A 16,876-nucleotide genomic window follows, 5' to 3' on the forward strand; every position below is an offset into this window, starting at 1 on the left:
TATAGGTACATCATAATCAAATTGTACAAAATCAGTAATATACAGAAAATCTTGAAATCAGCCAGAGGAAAAAAAAACGTTAAATATAACGAGTTCAGCAGATTTCTTTTTAGAAACAAGACTAGAAAACAATGAAGAAACACTTTTTTCTTTTTAACCATGTTACTAAGATATGACTGACATGAATTTAATGTGTACAATTTTTTTTAAAAAGATCTAATTTATTTATTTGACAAAGAGAGAGTATAAGCAGGGGGAGTGGCAGGGAGAGGGAGAAGGAGGCTCCCGCTGAGCAGAGAGCCCGATGTGGGGCTCAATCCTGGGACCCTGGGATCATGACCTGAGCCAAAGGCAGACACTTAGCCAACAGAGCCACCCAGGCACCTCTAATGTGTATGATTTTTAAAAAGATTTTATTTATTTGAGATAGAGAAGGCAAACGCACACACGCACATGCAGGAGCAGGGATGGGGTGGAGGGAGAGGGAGAAACAGGCTCCCTGGGAGCGTGGACGCGGGGCTCAGTTCCAGGACTCTGAGATCATGACCGGAGCCGAAGGCAGATGTTTAACCAACTGAGCCACCCAGGCGCCCCTTTAATGTGTATGATTTGGTAATAAGTCTGGGGATAAGTATACACCCATGAAACCATCATCATCAAGCCATAAACATATCCATCACCTCTGAATGCTTCTTCCTATCTCCTTGGAACATCTTGAAAGTACTGAAAGGAAAAAAACATTGTTAACCTATAATTCTACATGCAGAGAAAATATCTTTCAAAAGAAGAAGATAAAATACTTTTTCAGACATATAAAAGCTAAAAAAGGGGCGCCTGGGTGGCTCAGTCGTTAAGCGTCTGCCTTCAGCTCAGGTCATGATCCCGGGGTCCTGGGATCGAGTCCCACATCGGGCTCCCTTGCTCAGCAGGAAGCCTGCTTCTCCCTCTCCCACTCCCCCTGCTTGTGTTCCTGCTCTCGCTAACTCTCTCTCTGTCAAATAAATAAAATCTTTAAAAAAAAAAAAAAAAAAGCTAAAAAAAAATTCCCTCACCATCAGACCTACACTACAAAAAATGTTAAAGGAAGTCTTTCAGACAGAACAAATTATACTAGAAGGAAATCTGAATCTACACACAGAAATGAAAGCCACCCAAAATAGTTAACTATGTGGATAAACACATTTTATTTCTTGTTAATCAAATCTCTTTGTTTAAAGTGTAAGTAGAATGCAGCACATAAACTAAAATTGGAACAATACACAGAGAAGATTAGGATGACATGGAAATTCGTGAAGTGTTCCATATTTTTTCACTATATTGTACACCTGAAACTAATATAACACTTTATGTTAACCATACCAGAATTTTTTTTTTTTTTTATGTTCAGTTAGCCGACATATAGTATATCATTAGTTTTTGATGTAGTGTTCAACCATTCATTAGTGGCGTATAACACCCAGTGCTCATTGTAACATGTGCCCTCCTCAATACCCATCACCCAATTACCCCATTCCCCCCCACCCCCCTTCCCACTGCAACCCTCAGTTTGTTTCCTGGAGTCCAGAGTCTCTCATGGTTTGGCAACAAAGGAAGTAAACATGGAATAATTAAAACTACTCTGTTAATCACAAAGAAGGCAGAAATAGAAAATGAAACAAAGAAAAGATGGGGCAAATAGACAACAAATAGCAAAATGACAGATTTAAATTTAACCACATCAGTAATTGCATTAAATGTAAATCATCTAAAGACTCCAACTAAAAAGAAGCTGTCAGACTGGATAAAAAATAAAACCAAACTCTATGCTACCTAAAAATATTTTAAATATAGAGACAAACAGGTTTAAAAAAAAAGGAAAGATATATCACACTAACACAATCAAAAGAAAGCTAGAAGGGCTATATTAGTATAAGACAAAAGTAAATTTCATAGCCAAAGAAATATTAGCAGGTATAAGGATAATTTCAGAATGATAAGGTAGTCTATACATCAATACAATCTAACAACCCTAAATGTTTATGCACCTAACAACAGAATTTCAAAAATTTTAAACATAAACTGATAGAACTGCACAAATAAACAAATCCACAGTTAAGAGTCAGATTTCAATACACCTCTTTCAGTAACTCCTAAAACAGCTGACAAAATATCAGTCACAATGTAACAACTTGACCTGATTGGCACTTACAGAACACTCTACCCAACAACAGAATACACTTTCTTTTCAACTGTATACAAAACATCTACCAAGACAGATCATATTTTGGACCATAAAACAAATCTCAGTATATTTAAGAGTTCAAGTATATTATGTGACAATGATAGAATTAAATTACAAATCAGTGAATGAAATATCTTCAGAACATTCCCACATATCTAGAAATTAGTAACATCTAAATAATCCAAGGGTCAAAGAAAAAAATCAAAAGGGAAATTAGGAAAAATGTGAACTGAATGAAAATACAAACACAGGGGCACCTGGGTGGCTCAGCCGGTTAGGCGTCTGCCTTCGGCTCAGGTCATGATCTCAGGGCTCTGGGATGGAGCCCCATGTCAGGCTCCCTGCTGAGTGGGGAGGCTGCTTCTCCCTCTCCCACTGTGCCTCCCTCTCCCTCTGTGCCTCCCCCCCCCCACTCATGTTCTCTCTACCTCAAAAAAATAAATAAAAGCTTAAAAAAGAAAATGCAAACACATATAAAAATTTATGCAGTGTCAGGGTACCTGGGTGGCTCAGTCGACTGGGCGTCTGTCTTCAGCTCAGGTCATGATCCCAGGGTCCTGGGATCGAGCCCCTCATCGGGCACCCTGCTCACCAGGGATCTGCTTCTCCATCTTTCCCCTGCCTCCCACCCCGCTCGTGCTCTCTCTCTCCCAAATAAATAAATGAATAATCTTTAAAGAAAAAATTTGTGTGGTGTCACTAAGCAGTGCTTAGTGAGTGGGAAATGTATAGCACTACATGCCTTTATTAGAAAAGAAAAAAGGCCTCAAATTAATGACCTCAGCTTCTAACTTAAGATACTAGAAAAAGAATTGCAAATGAAACCCAAAGCAAGCAGAAAGAAATAACGATCAGAGTAGAAATCAATAAAAATAGAAAAAAGAAAAATGGGGGAGGGGGAAATCAATGAAACCAAAAACTACTTCTTTAAGAATAAAACTGGTAAAACTCTAGCCAGACTGATAAGGAAAAAACAAAAGACACAAATTAACCAATACTAAGAATTAGAGCGTTAACATCACTACAGATTTACACAGAAAAAAGATACCAAGAAAAAAAAGGGAAAAAAGATACTAAGAAATTTCTTGACCTTAGACTAATAAATTTGACAACTTAGAAAAAACATAAATTCCTTAAGAGACAAAGCTATCAAAGCTCACTCAAGATGAAATAGATAACCTGAGTAGCCCAGTATCAATTAAGGAAATTGAATTTGTAGTTAAAAACCTTAAGACAAAGAAAATTCCAGGCCCAGATGCTTCTACTGATGAATTTTGCCAAATATTTATAGAAGTAATACCAACCCTACACAAACTCTTTCAGAAAACTGAAGAGTAACTTCCCAACCATTCTATGAGGCCAGCATTATTACCCTGACACCAAAATGAAACTAAAACATTACAAGAATATAAAACTATAGACCAATATATCTCATGAACTTAGATGCAAAAATTCTAAACAAAATTTAGCAAACTGAATCCAACAATACGCAAAAATGAAAATACTTCATGACCAAGTGGGGTTTACCCTACTTGAGGTTGGTTTAATATTCAAAAATCAATCCCTGTAAATTCGCCATAGTGAAAAAAATTTTAAAGAATAACCATATGATCTTGGGGCACCTGGGTGGCTCAGATGGTTAACCATCTGCCTTCGGCTCGGGTCATGATCCCAGCATCCTGGGATCAAGCCCCATGTCCAGCTCCTGGCTCAGGAGGGAGCCTGCTTCTCCCTCTGCCTCTCCCCCTGCTCGTGCCCTCTCTCTCTCTCTCTCTCTCTGTATCTCTGTGTCTCGAATGAATAAATAAAATATTTTTTAAAAAATTAAAAAAAAAAGAATAACCATATGTTTTTTTTTTTTAAGATTTTATTTATTTGAGAGAGAGAGACACAGCAAAAGAGGGAACACAAGCAGGGGGAGAGGGAGAAGCAGGCTCTCTGCCGAGCAGGGAGCCTGATGCAGGGCTCGATCCCAGGACCCTGGGATCATGACCTGAGCCGAAGGCAGACGCTTAACGACTGAGCCACCCAGGCGCCCTAACCATATGATCTTAAAAGGTGCAGAAAAAGCATTCAACAAAATCCAACATCCATTTCTGACAAAAACTCTCAGCAAATTAAGAATAGAAGGAACCTTTCTCAGTCTGATAAAAGGCACCTATGAAACACTAGAGCTGATACCACATATCATATAAAGACTGAACGTTTTTTTCCTAAGATCAAGAACAAGATAAGGGTGTCCAGTCTTACTACTCTGTTCAACACTGTACTTGAGGTTTTAGATATCACAATAAAGAAAAAATAAAAGACATCTATATTGGAACAAAGAAGTAATACAACTTATTTGCAGATGACATGATTGTCTATGTAGAAAATCCAGTAGAATCTACAAAAAAGCTACTAAAACTACGTGAATTTATTATTATTTTTTTAAAGATTTATTTATTTGACAGAGAGAGACACAGCAAGAGAGGGAACACAAACAGGGGTAGTGGGAGAGGGAGAAGCAGGCTTCCCACCGAGCAGAGAGCCCGAAGCGGGGCTCGATCCCAGGACCCTGGGATCATGATCTGAGCCGAAGGCAGACGCTTAATGACTGAGCCACCCAGGCGCCCCCTAAGTGAATTTATTTACAAGAATCCAGGACTCAAGATCAATATACAAAAATCAACTACATATTAATAAATAAATATAAATATATATTAAATACAGCATTTACAATAACATCAAAAACTATCAAGTACTCAGATATAAATCTTCTTATTTAAATGCAATCAGCCAACATATAGTACATCATTAGTTTCAAATGTAGTGTTCAATAATTCAATAATTTATCAGTTTCATATAACACCCAGTGCTCATCACATCACATGCCCTCCTTAATGCCTATCACCCAATTACCCCAGCCCCCCACCTACCTCCCCTCCAGCAACCCTGTTTGTTTCCTATGTTTCCTCATGGTTTGTCTCCCTCTGATTTCTTTCCATTCCACTTTCCCTCCCTTCCCCTATGATCCTCTATGCTATTTCTTATATTCCACATATAAGTGAAACCACATGACAACTATCTTTCTCTGCTCAGTTATAAGTCTAATAGATGTGCAAGACTTCTAAACTGAAGATTATAAACGTATTTGAGAGAAATGAAAGAAGACCTAAATTACATACAAAATACACCATGTTCACGGCTCAGGAGAATCATATTGCTAAGATGTCCATTCTCCCCCAAACTGACCTCTAGATTGATTGCAATGCCAATCAAAATCCCAGCAGGTTCTTTTGGAGATATTAACAAGCTGATTCTAAATTTGGTGGAAATTCAAAGGACCTAGAATAATCAAATCAGCCTTGAAAGAGAATAATGGTGAAGCACTGACATACCTCACTATAAGACTCAATATAAATCTATAGTAATCAAGAAAATGTATTATTGGGCGCCTGGGTGGCTCAGTTGGTTAGGCGACTGCCTTCGGCTCAGGTCATGATCCTGGAGTCCCGGGATCGAGTCCCGCGTCGGGCTCCCTGCTCGGCAGGGAGTCTGCTTCTCCCTCTGACCCTCCTCCCTCTCATGCTCTCTGTCTCTCATTCTCTCTCTCTCTCAAATAAATAAAATAAAATCTTTCAAAAAAAAAAAAAAAAGAAAATGTATTATTGATGTAAAGAAAAATAAACAGACTGACAGTACAAAATAAAGAGTTCAAAAATCAACATATATATATATATGGTAAATTTATTTTTGACAAAAGCAATTCAGCAAAGAATGGTCTTTTCAATAGCACTTAAAAAACTGCTCTTCAGTGTGCAAAAAATAAACTTCAATCCATATACTGCACCACATACACAAATTAAATTGAAATGGGTCACAGGTTTAAAGGCAAAAAGTAAATCTACAGGGGCTCTTGGGTGGCACAGTCAGTTAAGCATCTGACTCTTGGTTTAGGCTCGGGTCGTGATCTCAGGGGGGTGAGATCAAGCTCCATGTCAGGCACCACACTCAGAGGGAGTCTGCTTGAAATTCTCTCTCTCCCGCTGCCCCTTCCTAAACTGTGCTTGCATGCATGTGCTCTTTCAAATAAATAAATTTTAAAAAAACAAAACAAAACAAAAACTACAAAATTGAGGAAGAAAACATAGGAGATAATCTTACGGCCTTGGTTCAGCAAAAATTTTTTAGAAATGACACCAAAAGCATAAAAGAAAAAAACTGACACATCAACAAAATTGAACACTTCTGCTCTTTAAAAGACATTATCAAGCAAATGAAAAGCCAAGGCTCAGGCAGGGAAAAGACATTTGCAAATCACATCACATATCTAATAAAGGACCTATATCCAGAACATAAGAACTCTCAAAACTCAGTAACAAGAAAATGAGTAACACAGTTTAAAATAAAATGGGGAAAAGATATGAACAGACACTTCACCAAGGAAGATATAGGGATGGCATATAACCACATGAAAAGATGCTCAACATCATTAATCATTAGGGAAATGCAAATTGAAACCATAATGAAATACTACACATCTATTACAATGGCTATAATTAAAAAGACTAACATGCCAAATGTTGACAGAGATGTTGAACAGTTGGGACTTTCATACACCACAGTGAGAATGTAAAAATGGTACATCTACTTGGGAAAATAGCTTGGCAGTTTCTTAAAATGCTAAGCGTGCAACTAACATGATCCAGCCATTCTACTCCGTGGTATTTGCCCAAGAAAACAGAAAGCATCTGTTCATACAAAGACTATACCAATTTTCGTAGAAGCTCTATTTGTAACAGCCAAAAGTAGAAAAAAATCCAATGTCTATCAACAGGTTAATGAATGAACAAATCTTGGTATACCCATACAATGGAATACTATTTGGCAATAAAAATGAATAAACTAATGATACATGCAATATTAATGAATCTTAAAATAAATATGCTGAATTTATATGAAATTCTAGAAAATGTAAACTAATCTATAGTGATAAAAAGTGATAAAAAGAAGCTCAGTGGTTGCCTATGGACAAGGTAAAAGTAGTGATAGATTACTGTGAGTCAAGAGGAAACTTTGACAGAAATATCATCATCCTGATTGTGTTGATGGGTTCACAGTATATACATGCATAAGTTATCAAATCACACACTGTATGTATAACTTATGACAATAAGTTGTAACTTATTGTCAATTGTACCTCAAACTGTATGAAAAATATTTTACATGAAAGGTCTATTGTTTTAAACTGTAAAACCCCATATCAAGGTAAATATGTAAATAGAGATAGTTCCCTTAAAAAAAAAAAGAAAGAAAAGGGAAGTTGATCCTGCCTCAAAAAAAAAATTAGATTACACCCTGTTTTCATTGCAGATTAGGTGTCCATAGGGAGCAAACAACTATCAACAAAGACTTGCCACTTAGTGGTATTAAGCTAATTATATAAAACTGATTCAAACTGAAACTTTTATTAGGCACTTACTATGTGCCAGACATCATGAAGAACAGAAAAATAAACAAGATAAAGTTCCTTGCATGTACCTGGCAATGTTATAAAAAAGGTAAAATCTTTACACAAACTAGAATATTCTAAGCACTACCCACCCTCTTGGGAGGGGGAGAAAAACAACAACGTATTAAAGTACTAAAAAAAGGATAAAAGTTGTTCATTTGGAATAAAACTGCCTCATGCCCTCCAGGATCTTATCTATTCTTAAATATTTGCTAAGATGCCTAAGCAGGTAAGTATATTTATAAAACTCTCAGTGATGATGGCCTGCTGATGGCAAAACAAACTGCACATTTTTTTCCTTTAGCAAAGGAACTCCGCCAGATATAACTTATTAAAAGAACTCTAGACCACAGCAAATGTTCTAGAATAAACTTGATGACCTCTAATTTAGCAAAAGTTAAAATTAAAAGGCAAAAATGAAGCAGGCAAACAGATAAATTCAACTTTCTAGATAAACCGAAATGTACTTGGGACTATCCAACTCAAGACCATGCTACTTTCTGACAAAAAAAGCTGGAAAAGATAAGTTGCACAACACAGCAGCAAGTAATTTTTTATATTGTTCCTACACTTGAGTGGGATGGGATTGGATTTTTATTTGTATTATTATCATAATCTTTATTTTCAAAATTTTACAATTCAACCCAGCTTTTTAAAATTCACTATTAAGCTTAGGGGTAAAATTCTTGCCCTAAGTATCTGTTTAAACATATTAATCCAACACCTACTATGCATAACATACATTCTTGAACTGTCGTAGCTATGTTAATTTTATAAGCTAAATTGAACAACAAAAAAAGTTTTAAAAATTTTCTTTAAAACCATTAAGCAGGTGGCGCCTGGGTGGCTCAGTCGTTAAGCATCTGCCTTCAGCTCAGGTCATGGTCCCAGGGTCCTGGGAGCCCCACATCGGGCTCCTGCACAGCGGGAAGCCTGCTTCTCCCTCTCCCACTCCCCCTGCTTGTGTTCCCTCTCTCACTGTCTCTCTCTCTCTGTCAAATAAATAAATAAATAATCTTTAAAACCATTAAGCATATTGAAAATTTAAACTTTGGTTAGAGAAGGTTATCCCCACAAAATACCAGAGTGAACCTAGAAATTCTAATGAACTCCACACCCAACTATCTAAGCACCTACTTGATATTTCATTTGAATAACCCACAGGCATCTTAAGCTCAGTATGTTTTACCCTATATCTGCTCTTCTGATAGTCCCAGCACTGTCAAAGACATCCCATCCACCCAGTTATCCTTTTTTTTCATCATCCCCATCCTATCTCCTAAATCCCTCAAACCTTCACCTCTGACTTTGATCCCTCATCATTTCTATCCTGAGTTGCCAAAATAACATTCTGGTCTCTCTTCTCCCAATCTAGTCACCTTTCAATAATTTGTGTAAAGTGAGTAATGTGTAAACACTGCCAAAATTGATCTTTATAAAAATGTACATCTGACCATGCCATGACTGAGCTTAAAAATCCTTCTGACTGCACTCTCTATACCTATATTTTACCTCTGCAGCTAATCAACACCTGACACTTCCCAATACATACCAACTTCCTGCCTTGGGCCACTTTGAACTCACCTGTTCCCTCAAAGCCTTGTGCCTTTTTATGTGTGCACTCTTTTATTCTCTCTTCATTACACATTCTCTCTGCAGATAACTTCTAAATCCTTCAAAAGACCAATAGCGCATCCAAACTCTTCCCACCACCCCCACTCCACCTAATCTGATTTAGAAGTTTCTTTACTCATACACTCTACACATTTATGAAGCTTCAACAAAATGCTGGGAATAAAAGATTTTGGTGGAAAAACACACACCAAAAAAAGTATCTGCCTAAACCAGTAATGTCATGTAAACCAGTAAATAAATTGCCATAGCAGAGTGTGATGGAAGTATGCACTGGCTCCTGAATGAGATGTCATTTTCAGTTATTTCTCAAAAAAATACATAATGAATGCATGCAATGTGCCAGGCACAGAGCATGTTTCTAGGTATAAATACGTAAGATTCAGTCACTGCCTTCATAGCATTTACAATCTAAGAGGGGATTAGGACAAGAAAACAGCATGAATAGGATACCACAGTAGGACCTAATAAATGATATCTAATCTAGACCTAAGGACTCGGCAGGATGAGAAATCAGAAAGACTTAATTAGAGGGACATGTAAACTGAGACCTGGAGAATGACAATTTTAACTACAAAAGGGCTTATGCTCTTGGCAAAAAGTGTATGTTCTACACAGGAAGCAGTAGTTCAGTGCATGGCTGCAATCCAGACCAGACAGTAGAGGTAAAAGAGTTTAGAGACAAGAGTAGAGACCATATCAGATCACAAAGAGTTACACAAACCACGCTCAAGAATTTGGGAGTTTGGAATTTGTCCCGAAGAAAACTCGTTGCCACTAGAAAGCCATTAAAAAGTTCTAGCAGGGGAATGCCATGGTCAGACTTGCCTTTTCTAAAGCACACACACTGGCTGCAGAGCCAAGAATGAACAGCTGCAATAATCCAGGGAGGGAGAGATTCATGGTGGCTTGAAGTACAGCAGTGGCGGTGGGGATGAAGAAAGGCAGATGGCTTAGAAATATATTTAGAAGGTCAAAATGATAGGAAGGACTTCATGACTGATTAGATGTGGGAGAGGAAGAGAAGAGAAATCAGGGACAAAACTGAGTGGATGAGGTTATTCACTGACATAGAGAATACAGAAGGAAAAAAGTAAACAGTGAGTTTTATTTGGGACAGTTAATCAGTAATGACTGTGGAACAAAAGAAATGTAGAACATAAATGGTTTTAAGAGTAACAAGTCACAGAAATTCTGGGAGTGAAGATATGGAGATGTTGAGATATTAAGGATGTTACAATTCTCAAATGGCAGGCAGCAGAACCATTATTGCTTCTTAAGGGCAACAGTGTGCCAAACAATGTCAGACAGGAGGACAGGAATAATTTAGCAGTCTGTGGAGGTACAATGAGGACTAAATGAATGACTTCTCTTATACCAAGGACTACAAATACATTACAGTGTTCCACATTAAAAGACAGTAAATAGATTTCATAAGGATTTCCTTCCACCAAAAAGTAAAAATAAAAAAGCTGGGTTATAATTTTTCATTTAGTCCCAGCAGCTATGTCCCATCAAAGACCTAACATTTTAATTCTTTCCCCCCAAAAGCCATGTTTTTATTAACCCATAAATTAACTTGTTAAATTTGCAAACTACTGTACTGTATCAAAAATAAAGTCTATGTTTAACCACTCAGTATCCAAAGAACTCAACATACAAAAGGTATTAAAATGTTTGCTAAAGAATGCCAGAAAAAGGGATGCCTGGGTGGTTCAGTCAGTTAAGCGTCTGCCTTTGGCTCAGGTCATGATCCCAGGGTCTGGGGATCGAGCCCCGCCTTGGGCTCCCTGCTCAGTGGGGAGCCTGCTTCTCCCTCTGCCTGCAGCTGTCCCGCTTGTGCACTCTCTCCCTCTCTCTCTAACAAATAAATAAAATCTAAAAAAAAAATAATAAAGAATACCAGGAAAAAAAAAAAAAAAGACATACTGTATTTTACACCAGGAAGGTATTACCATGTTATAAGATCTAGTCTAGGAAAAGAAAAGTTCTCCAGGAAAATCTAGATACTAGAATATTCTTTCCATTTCTTAAGCACAAGGGTTTTACAGAAGTATAAGCATATCTAAAGGGAATTAGAAGGGGCCAAATTCAAGTTACAAGTTATAAGGAGCCAAATTCAAGTTACATGAATTCCTACTAAGAGTGCCATCAAAGCAAACTCTTAAAAAATAACAGCTGATTTCCCAATTGTTTCATGTTTTTTTCCGATAGAACTAAATTCTAAAACAGTCACAGTAAAAACAGAGTGAAACCCAAGTGTACTAAAATAGAACTTTTTAACTCCAAAACAAGAGGACTCTTAGTGATTCCATCTCTCCCTATCTTCTTGCTCATTCCTAATCACTGAATACCTACTATGTGCCAGAATCTTGGCTAGATGCAGGTGAAACACTTCAGGCCCTGCCCTCATAATGAGTCAGTTTACTGGTCTTCAGAATACAAACATTCACTAAAAATAGCACCTACTTCAAGGACGTGAAATTCATTTTGCATTTCTTATTTAGACAAGACAAAGAGGTGGGTGTTACTGAGTATTTTCCCTCTAAAGAACTTAAGTCTTTAAGAAAGAAGGTAAGGGGCTATCTGATATACACCCAATGCCTAATATAGTGCTTGGAACAAATCAGATGCTTAATAAATATTTGTTGAATAAATGAATGAAAGTAAACTAACAATCAGAGCAGGGGGTCTAAGGCCAAAACCTACTTCAGGCTATCTCCTTTCTCCTGCCTTTTCTGTGATAGGTAAATTCAACTCATTCCATTAATTCAATTCTGTCCACCAGTTATAGAAGACACAGGATGGTCTTTACAGGCAGTGTCCCTGTTTCTCCCCTCAATATTCACAAGAGAACGTCACTTTCTCTGACTGGTTGACTGTTAAAACATATTGTTCTACAGACAGTTAAAAAAAAAACCTGAACTCTAAAAACTAATCAGGGTTTCTAATCAAACTCAAACCTATTTTCAAAAGCTCAGTTAAAAACAATATTCATGTAAAATTGAATTCATCCACATGCTGACAAAAACCTACCCTTGATTTAGTCAAATCATCAGAGACCTGAAGATGTCAAATTGGTACCCTGTATTTAGTAACTACTGAACTACCCACTGGCATAAAACTATCAGCATCCTAGAGGCATTACAGGGTCCTTTTTTCTTACCAAAAAGATACAGAGGCACCTGATGGTGCAGTCGGTTGAGCGTCCGACTTTTGGTTTCAGCTCAGGTTATGATCTCAGGGGTCATAGGATGGAGCCCCACATCAGGCTCCACATTCATTGTAGAGTCTGCATGAGTTTCTCTCTCCCTCTGCCCCTCCCCCCACAGGCTCTCGCACTATCCTCCTCCCTCATATAATCTCTAAAAAAAAAAAAAAAGATGCAATATATCACATAAGTACATACATTATATTACATAGTACAAAACCTACAGGAGACTTTATTCTCTGGTCTACCCTTCAGAAACTAGATTTTTGGGGTTTTGCTTTTGGTTTTATTTGAGTGTGGATCCTATCATCCTTATAATGGATCAGGTTCCCCTCTTTACTTTGGCTGCTAAAAAACTTAAGAGCTAAACTGTGCCCCACTAAAGCATACAGTTTATTTAATAAATATACTTCCAGTACCATTTACCTTTTTTACCCTTACTTTCCTTTTACTTTTTTTTCTAATGTATTTTACATAACTATATTGCTTTTATATTTGTGAGCAGCTTAAATCTTTGTGGAAAACGGCAGCAAAAATAAATATTTAACTATTTCCTAACCAATAATAATTTTATAATGTTTAAGAAATCTGAAAGATTTTCCTTAACAATAGTAGCAGCTAACATTTATTGAGCACTTACTTGACACCAGGCACTGTTCTGAATGCTTTGCAAATATTAACTCATTTAATCCTCTTTACAATTCCATGATGGAAATATAATTATTCCTCATTTACAAATGAGAACACTGGGCACAAGGAAGTTAAGAAATTTGCCCAAAGTATACAGCCATAAAGCAGTGGAACCAGAGTCTGAACCCAGACAATCAAACTCCATCTCCTTAACCACCGCCCAATTGGGATGATTTTTCATTCATCAAAACTACATGATTTCTGAAACAAGGTATTTTTCAATTCCTAAAGTAAAAATGAGAATCAGAGGTAGAGCTAACTTCAAAAATGGAAGTATATACCCATACCAAAACCATATTGTAAATCTTTAAAATTCTGCTATACCCAATGACTTGCAGAGAAATTGAGATTACGAATTAACACCTACACAGCATCTACCACATGCTAGGATTTCTTCTAATATATTTACTTATTGATCCTCTTCACAATCCCATAAAGTAGGTACTATATCATCCCCATATTACAAACGAGGAGACTGAAGCACAGAAAGGGTAAGTAATTTGACTGACGTCACAATAAGTGTGAAGTTAGGCAGAGGGAAAAAAAGAATCTCAAGCAGACTCCATGCTGAGTGCAGAGCAGATGCAGGGCTCCATGTCATGACCCTGAGATTGCCACCGGAGCCAAAATTAAGAATCAGATGCTTAATCAACCAAGCTACTCAGGTGCCCCAGATTTTGTTTGTTTTTTAAAGCAAGAGACAATCAGATTTGTACATTACAAAACAAACAAACAAACAAACCCTCCAGTGGTGGTGTAGAGAGGGGACTGTGGGCAAAGAAACTGCAACAAGGAGAAAAATCAGCTAAGAACTCAAGACTAGAGGCAGATTAAATGGACTAAAAACAGAGAATGAAGAGTATGCAGAAATTTAAGAAACTTCTTTAAGGTAAACTGGTAGGACTTGGTTCTTGATAAATTTTTACTGAAATGGACGTCTCCAAGTTTGTTTTACATGCAACCACTGAATGATGATACCATTAAACTAGATCTGAACTTACTGAGGGAAGAATAAGTTGGTTTTGCGCGTCATGATAGTATTATTTGGGAGAGGAGCAGGTTTTGGCATAGAAACGTAATTTAGGTGGTATGATGGTAATGGGTGTCAAATTACAATGAGTGAGAATAAATGAGATGATGAAGCACAGTTATGAAATAAAAGACTAATTTTAAGAAATCAGATTATGGGGGCACCTGGGTGGCTCAGTTGGCTGAATGCCCAACTCTTGATTCCAGCTCAGGTCCTGATCTTTGAGTCATGGCACTGAGCCCTACGTGGGGGTTCCATGCTCAGCAGGGAGTCTGCTTGAGATTCTCTCTCTCCCTCTGCCCCTGCCCCGCTCACGCTATCTCTAAAATAAAATAAATAAAATCTTTATAAAAAAGTCAGATTATGGGGCGCCTGGGTGGCTCAGTTGGTTGAGCGACTGCCTTTGGCTCAGGGCATGGTCCTGGAGTCCTGGGATTGAGTCCTGCATTTGGGACTGCTTCTCCCTCTGACCCTCCCCTCTCTTGCGCTCTCTCTCTCTCATTCTCTCTCTCAAATAAATAAAATCTTAAAAAAAAGTCAGATATGAAAGAGAGTGACTGGAAGGAAAGGGTGAAAAAAGTCTTATATTTCACAACTGGGCTTCACCATCTCAAGGGTTCTCTCAAAAACAATCCATGCCTGAAAGAGGGAAGCATAGTTCAAATGGAAAGGATCCCTTCTTGGAAAGACCTAAATTGAATCGGTCCAGGCAGAAAATCAAGCAGGATAACTTTCAAGTATGTAATGAATCAAATAGAAAATCAGCATCTGCTATGAAGACTTAAAAACTAACAAGACAATCAAAGAGCATGAATAATCAAAAAAACTATGACCAATCTATCATTTAAAATAGCCAATATGTAGAAGTATGAAATCTTTCTTAATGTTTTTATTATTTCATGTAATCCCAACAACTCCAATACAAATAACAACTGGCACCACCACTATTCTGAAGAAAAAATTTACGAAGGACAGAAAAGTCATACTTGCTCAGTTTCCCAAGGTCACACTTCAAAGTAACAGCAAAACCAAGACCTTATGTGTTATTCTGCGGCCAAGTCTAGTGGTCCATACACCAAACCACAAACGTTGTCAAATAATTCAAAATGGGATAAGGAGAGCAGCATAGAGAAAATGACTCAAACTCGATCACCAGAGGAAGCTATCGGTGACAAGTAAATACGTAGTCATTAGTTTCCCATGAGTCATCACCAGACCCAACTGTTTACGAAATACTCCCGCAATAGGAAATACTGCCTGTGGCATGTCATGACAGTCCTAAATAACAGGCATTAAGATGTGCCCTCGGAACGTATATAGGCAATATACAACGAAATCTCCTCCGCACTAATCCTAGTTCCTAACGAACTAGGAGGGAGTTAAGACAGGATCACAGATACTCCCCACGAGAACATCATAGAGACCTCTATGAAATACCGTAACTAACGCCTTCCTAAACAAGCGTGAGATGGTCTAAATCTCCTGCTCCCTGAGTGGAAACATGCCCTGCTGCTCACAAGCACCAGCCAACTCGGCAGTCTGGTAAAATGAATCCAATACACTCTTTTCTTCTACGTGCACAGCTGCACAACACCTGTTTTCAGCTCCTCCTGATGGGGGCAAAGATGCCTTCACCAGAGTGAAGCAGAGAAAGACGGGAAAGTTAGACTAACCCCTCAAAGGAAAAGAAAAAAAGACCCTGGAGTCAGAAGAGTAGATCTAAAGAACTAGAGTAAGGAAAAAGTGAACCACAAAAGAAAGGAACTAGGCAACTACCTGTCTCTTAGAAAAAGCAATACAAATTAAAGCCCCTTGCTGCGGGGCAGTGCTGAGCAGAACTGCGCCCGAGGCCTAGCTGGCCTTGGAGCAGGAGCCGGTCTCTAATTCCCGGACTGAGCCGGCAATCTCGAGAAAACAGCTGACACGACCAAGTCCTCTTCTCTTACATCCGCCACAAGCTGTTCCTGATAAAGAATGGCCTTCACATCCCTCCCCAACCGGCCTCCAAGCAACACAAGCACACCATCCCACAGAAAAGTAGGGACGTTCGCCGGGGCCGTTACTTACCTTCCCGCTCACAACACCCGCCGCCGCCATGTTTCCTTCGCGTGCCTGTGATGACGTAGCAGCGCCTCACGTGTCTCTGGGATTCACAACAACATCCGCCAAAACTAGGCTGATATCCGGGCGGGAAAGGGGCGGGGAGTGGAGGGAACAGCACGGAGCGAAGGGGCGGGTGAGAAGAACAGCCTGGCGCATGCATACTGAGTGGATCACAAGCCGCTAGGGTGGGGTCTCTGGTGCATACCGCGCATGCGCCAATTTTTTTCCAAGGAGGGACGTTAGTTTAAAGTGTTTTTGCCTTTGCGTTTTCCTGGGGACGAGACTTTGAGCCACTCACAGGCCATTTCTGTTTGGTATGATGGGAAAAACATATATTAGGAGCCAGTAAACGTGGCCCTGGCTTTGTGGCCATAGGTAAGTCACACCTTCAGCCTCTGTTTCTCATCTGAAAATCGGGATAGTAAGACTGTGGCGAAGATTAAAGGAATCCCAGCCCTCTATCCGAGCACCCACACAGAGACTTTCCCCTTCTGT

At 38.5% G+C, this 16,876-nt stretch overlaps 1 protein-coding gene and 1 pseudogene across 2 annotated transcripts in view; one reads left to right on the forward strand and one right to left on the reverse strand.

Moving 5' to 3' along the window:
* Window positions 1-16,556, reverse strand: part of TBC1D15 (TBC1 domain family member 15) — an 80,777-nt gene extending 64,221 nt beyond the window's left edge. The window contains exon 1 of one of the 2 annotated variants that reach the window (XM_032420388.1): window positions 16,346-16,556. In XM_032420388.1, coding sequence (XP_032276279.1) covers window positions 16,346-16,375 — 30 coding nt within the window. In that variant the 5' untranslated portion in view covers window positions 16,376-16,556. Of the gene's footprint in view, window positions 1-680; window positions 729-16,345 lie in introns of those variants that run through there. The other variant, XM_032420387.1, reaches the window with a different exon arrangement.
* On the forward strand, window positions 1,217-1,309 carry LOC116642683 (annotated as a pseudogene).
* Window positions 16,557-16,876: the final 320 nt, after the last annotated feature.

Source organism: Phoca vitulina, unplaced genomic scaffold (genome assembly GCF_004348235.1).
Source record: "Phoca vitulina isolate PV1807 unplaced genomic scaffold, GSC_HSeal_1.0 scaffold23, whole genome shotgun sequence".
NCBI lineage: Eukaryota > Metazoa > Chordata > Mammalia > Carnivora > Phocidae > Phoca > Phoca vitulina.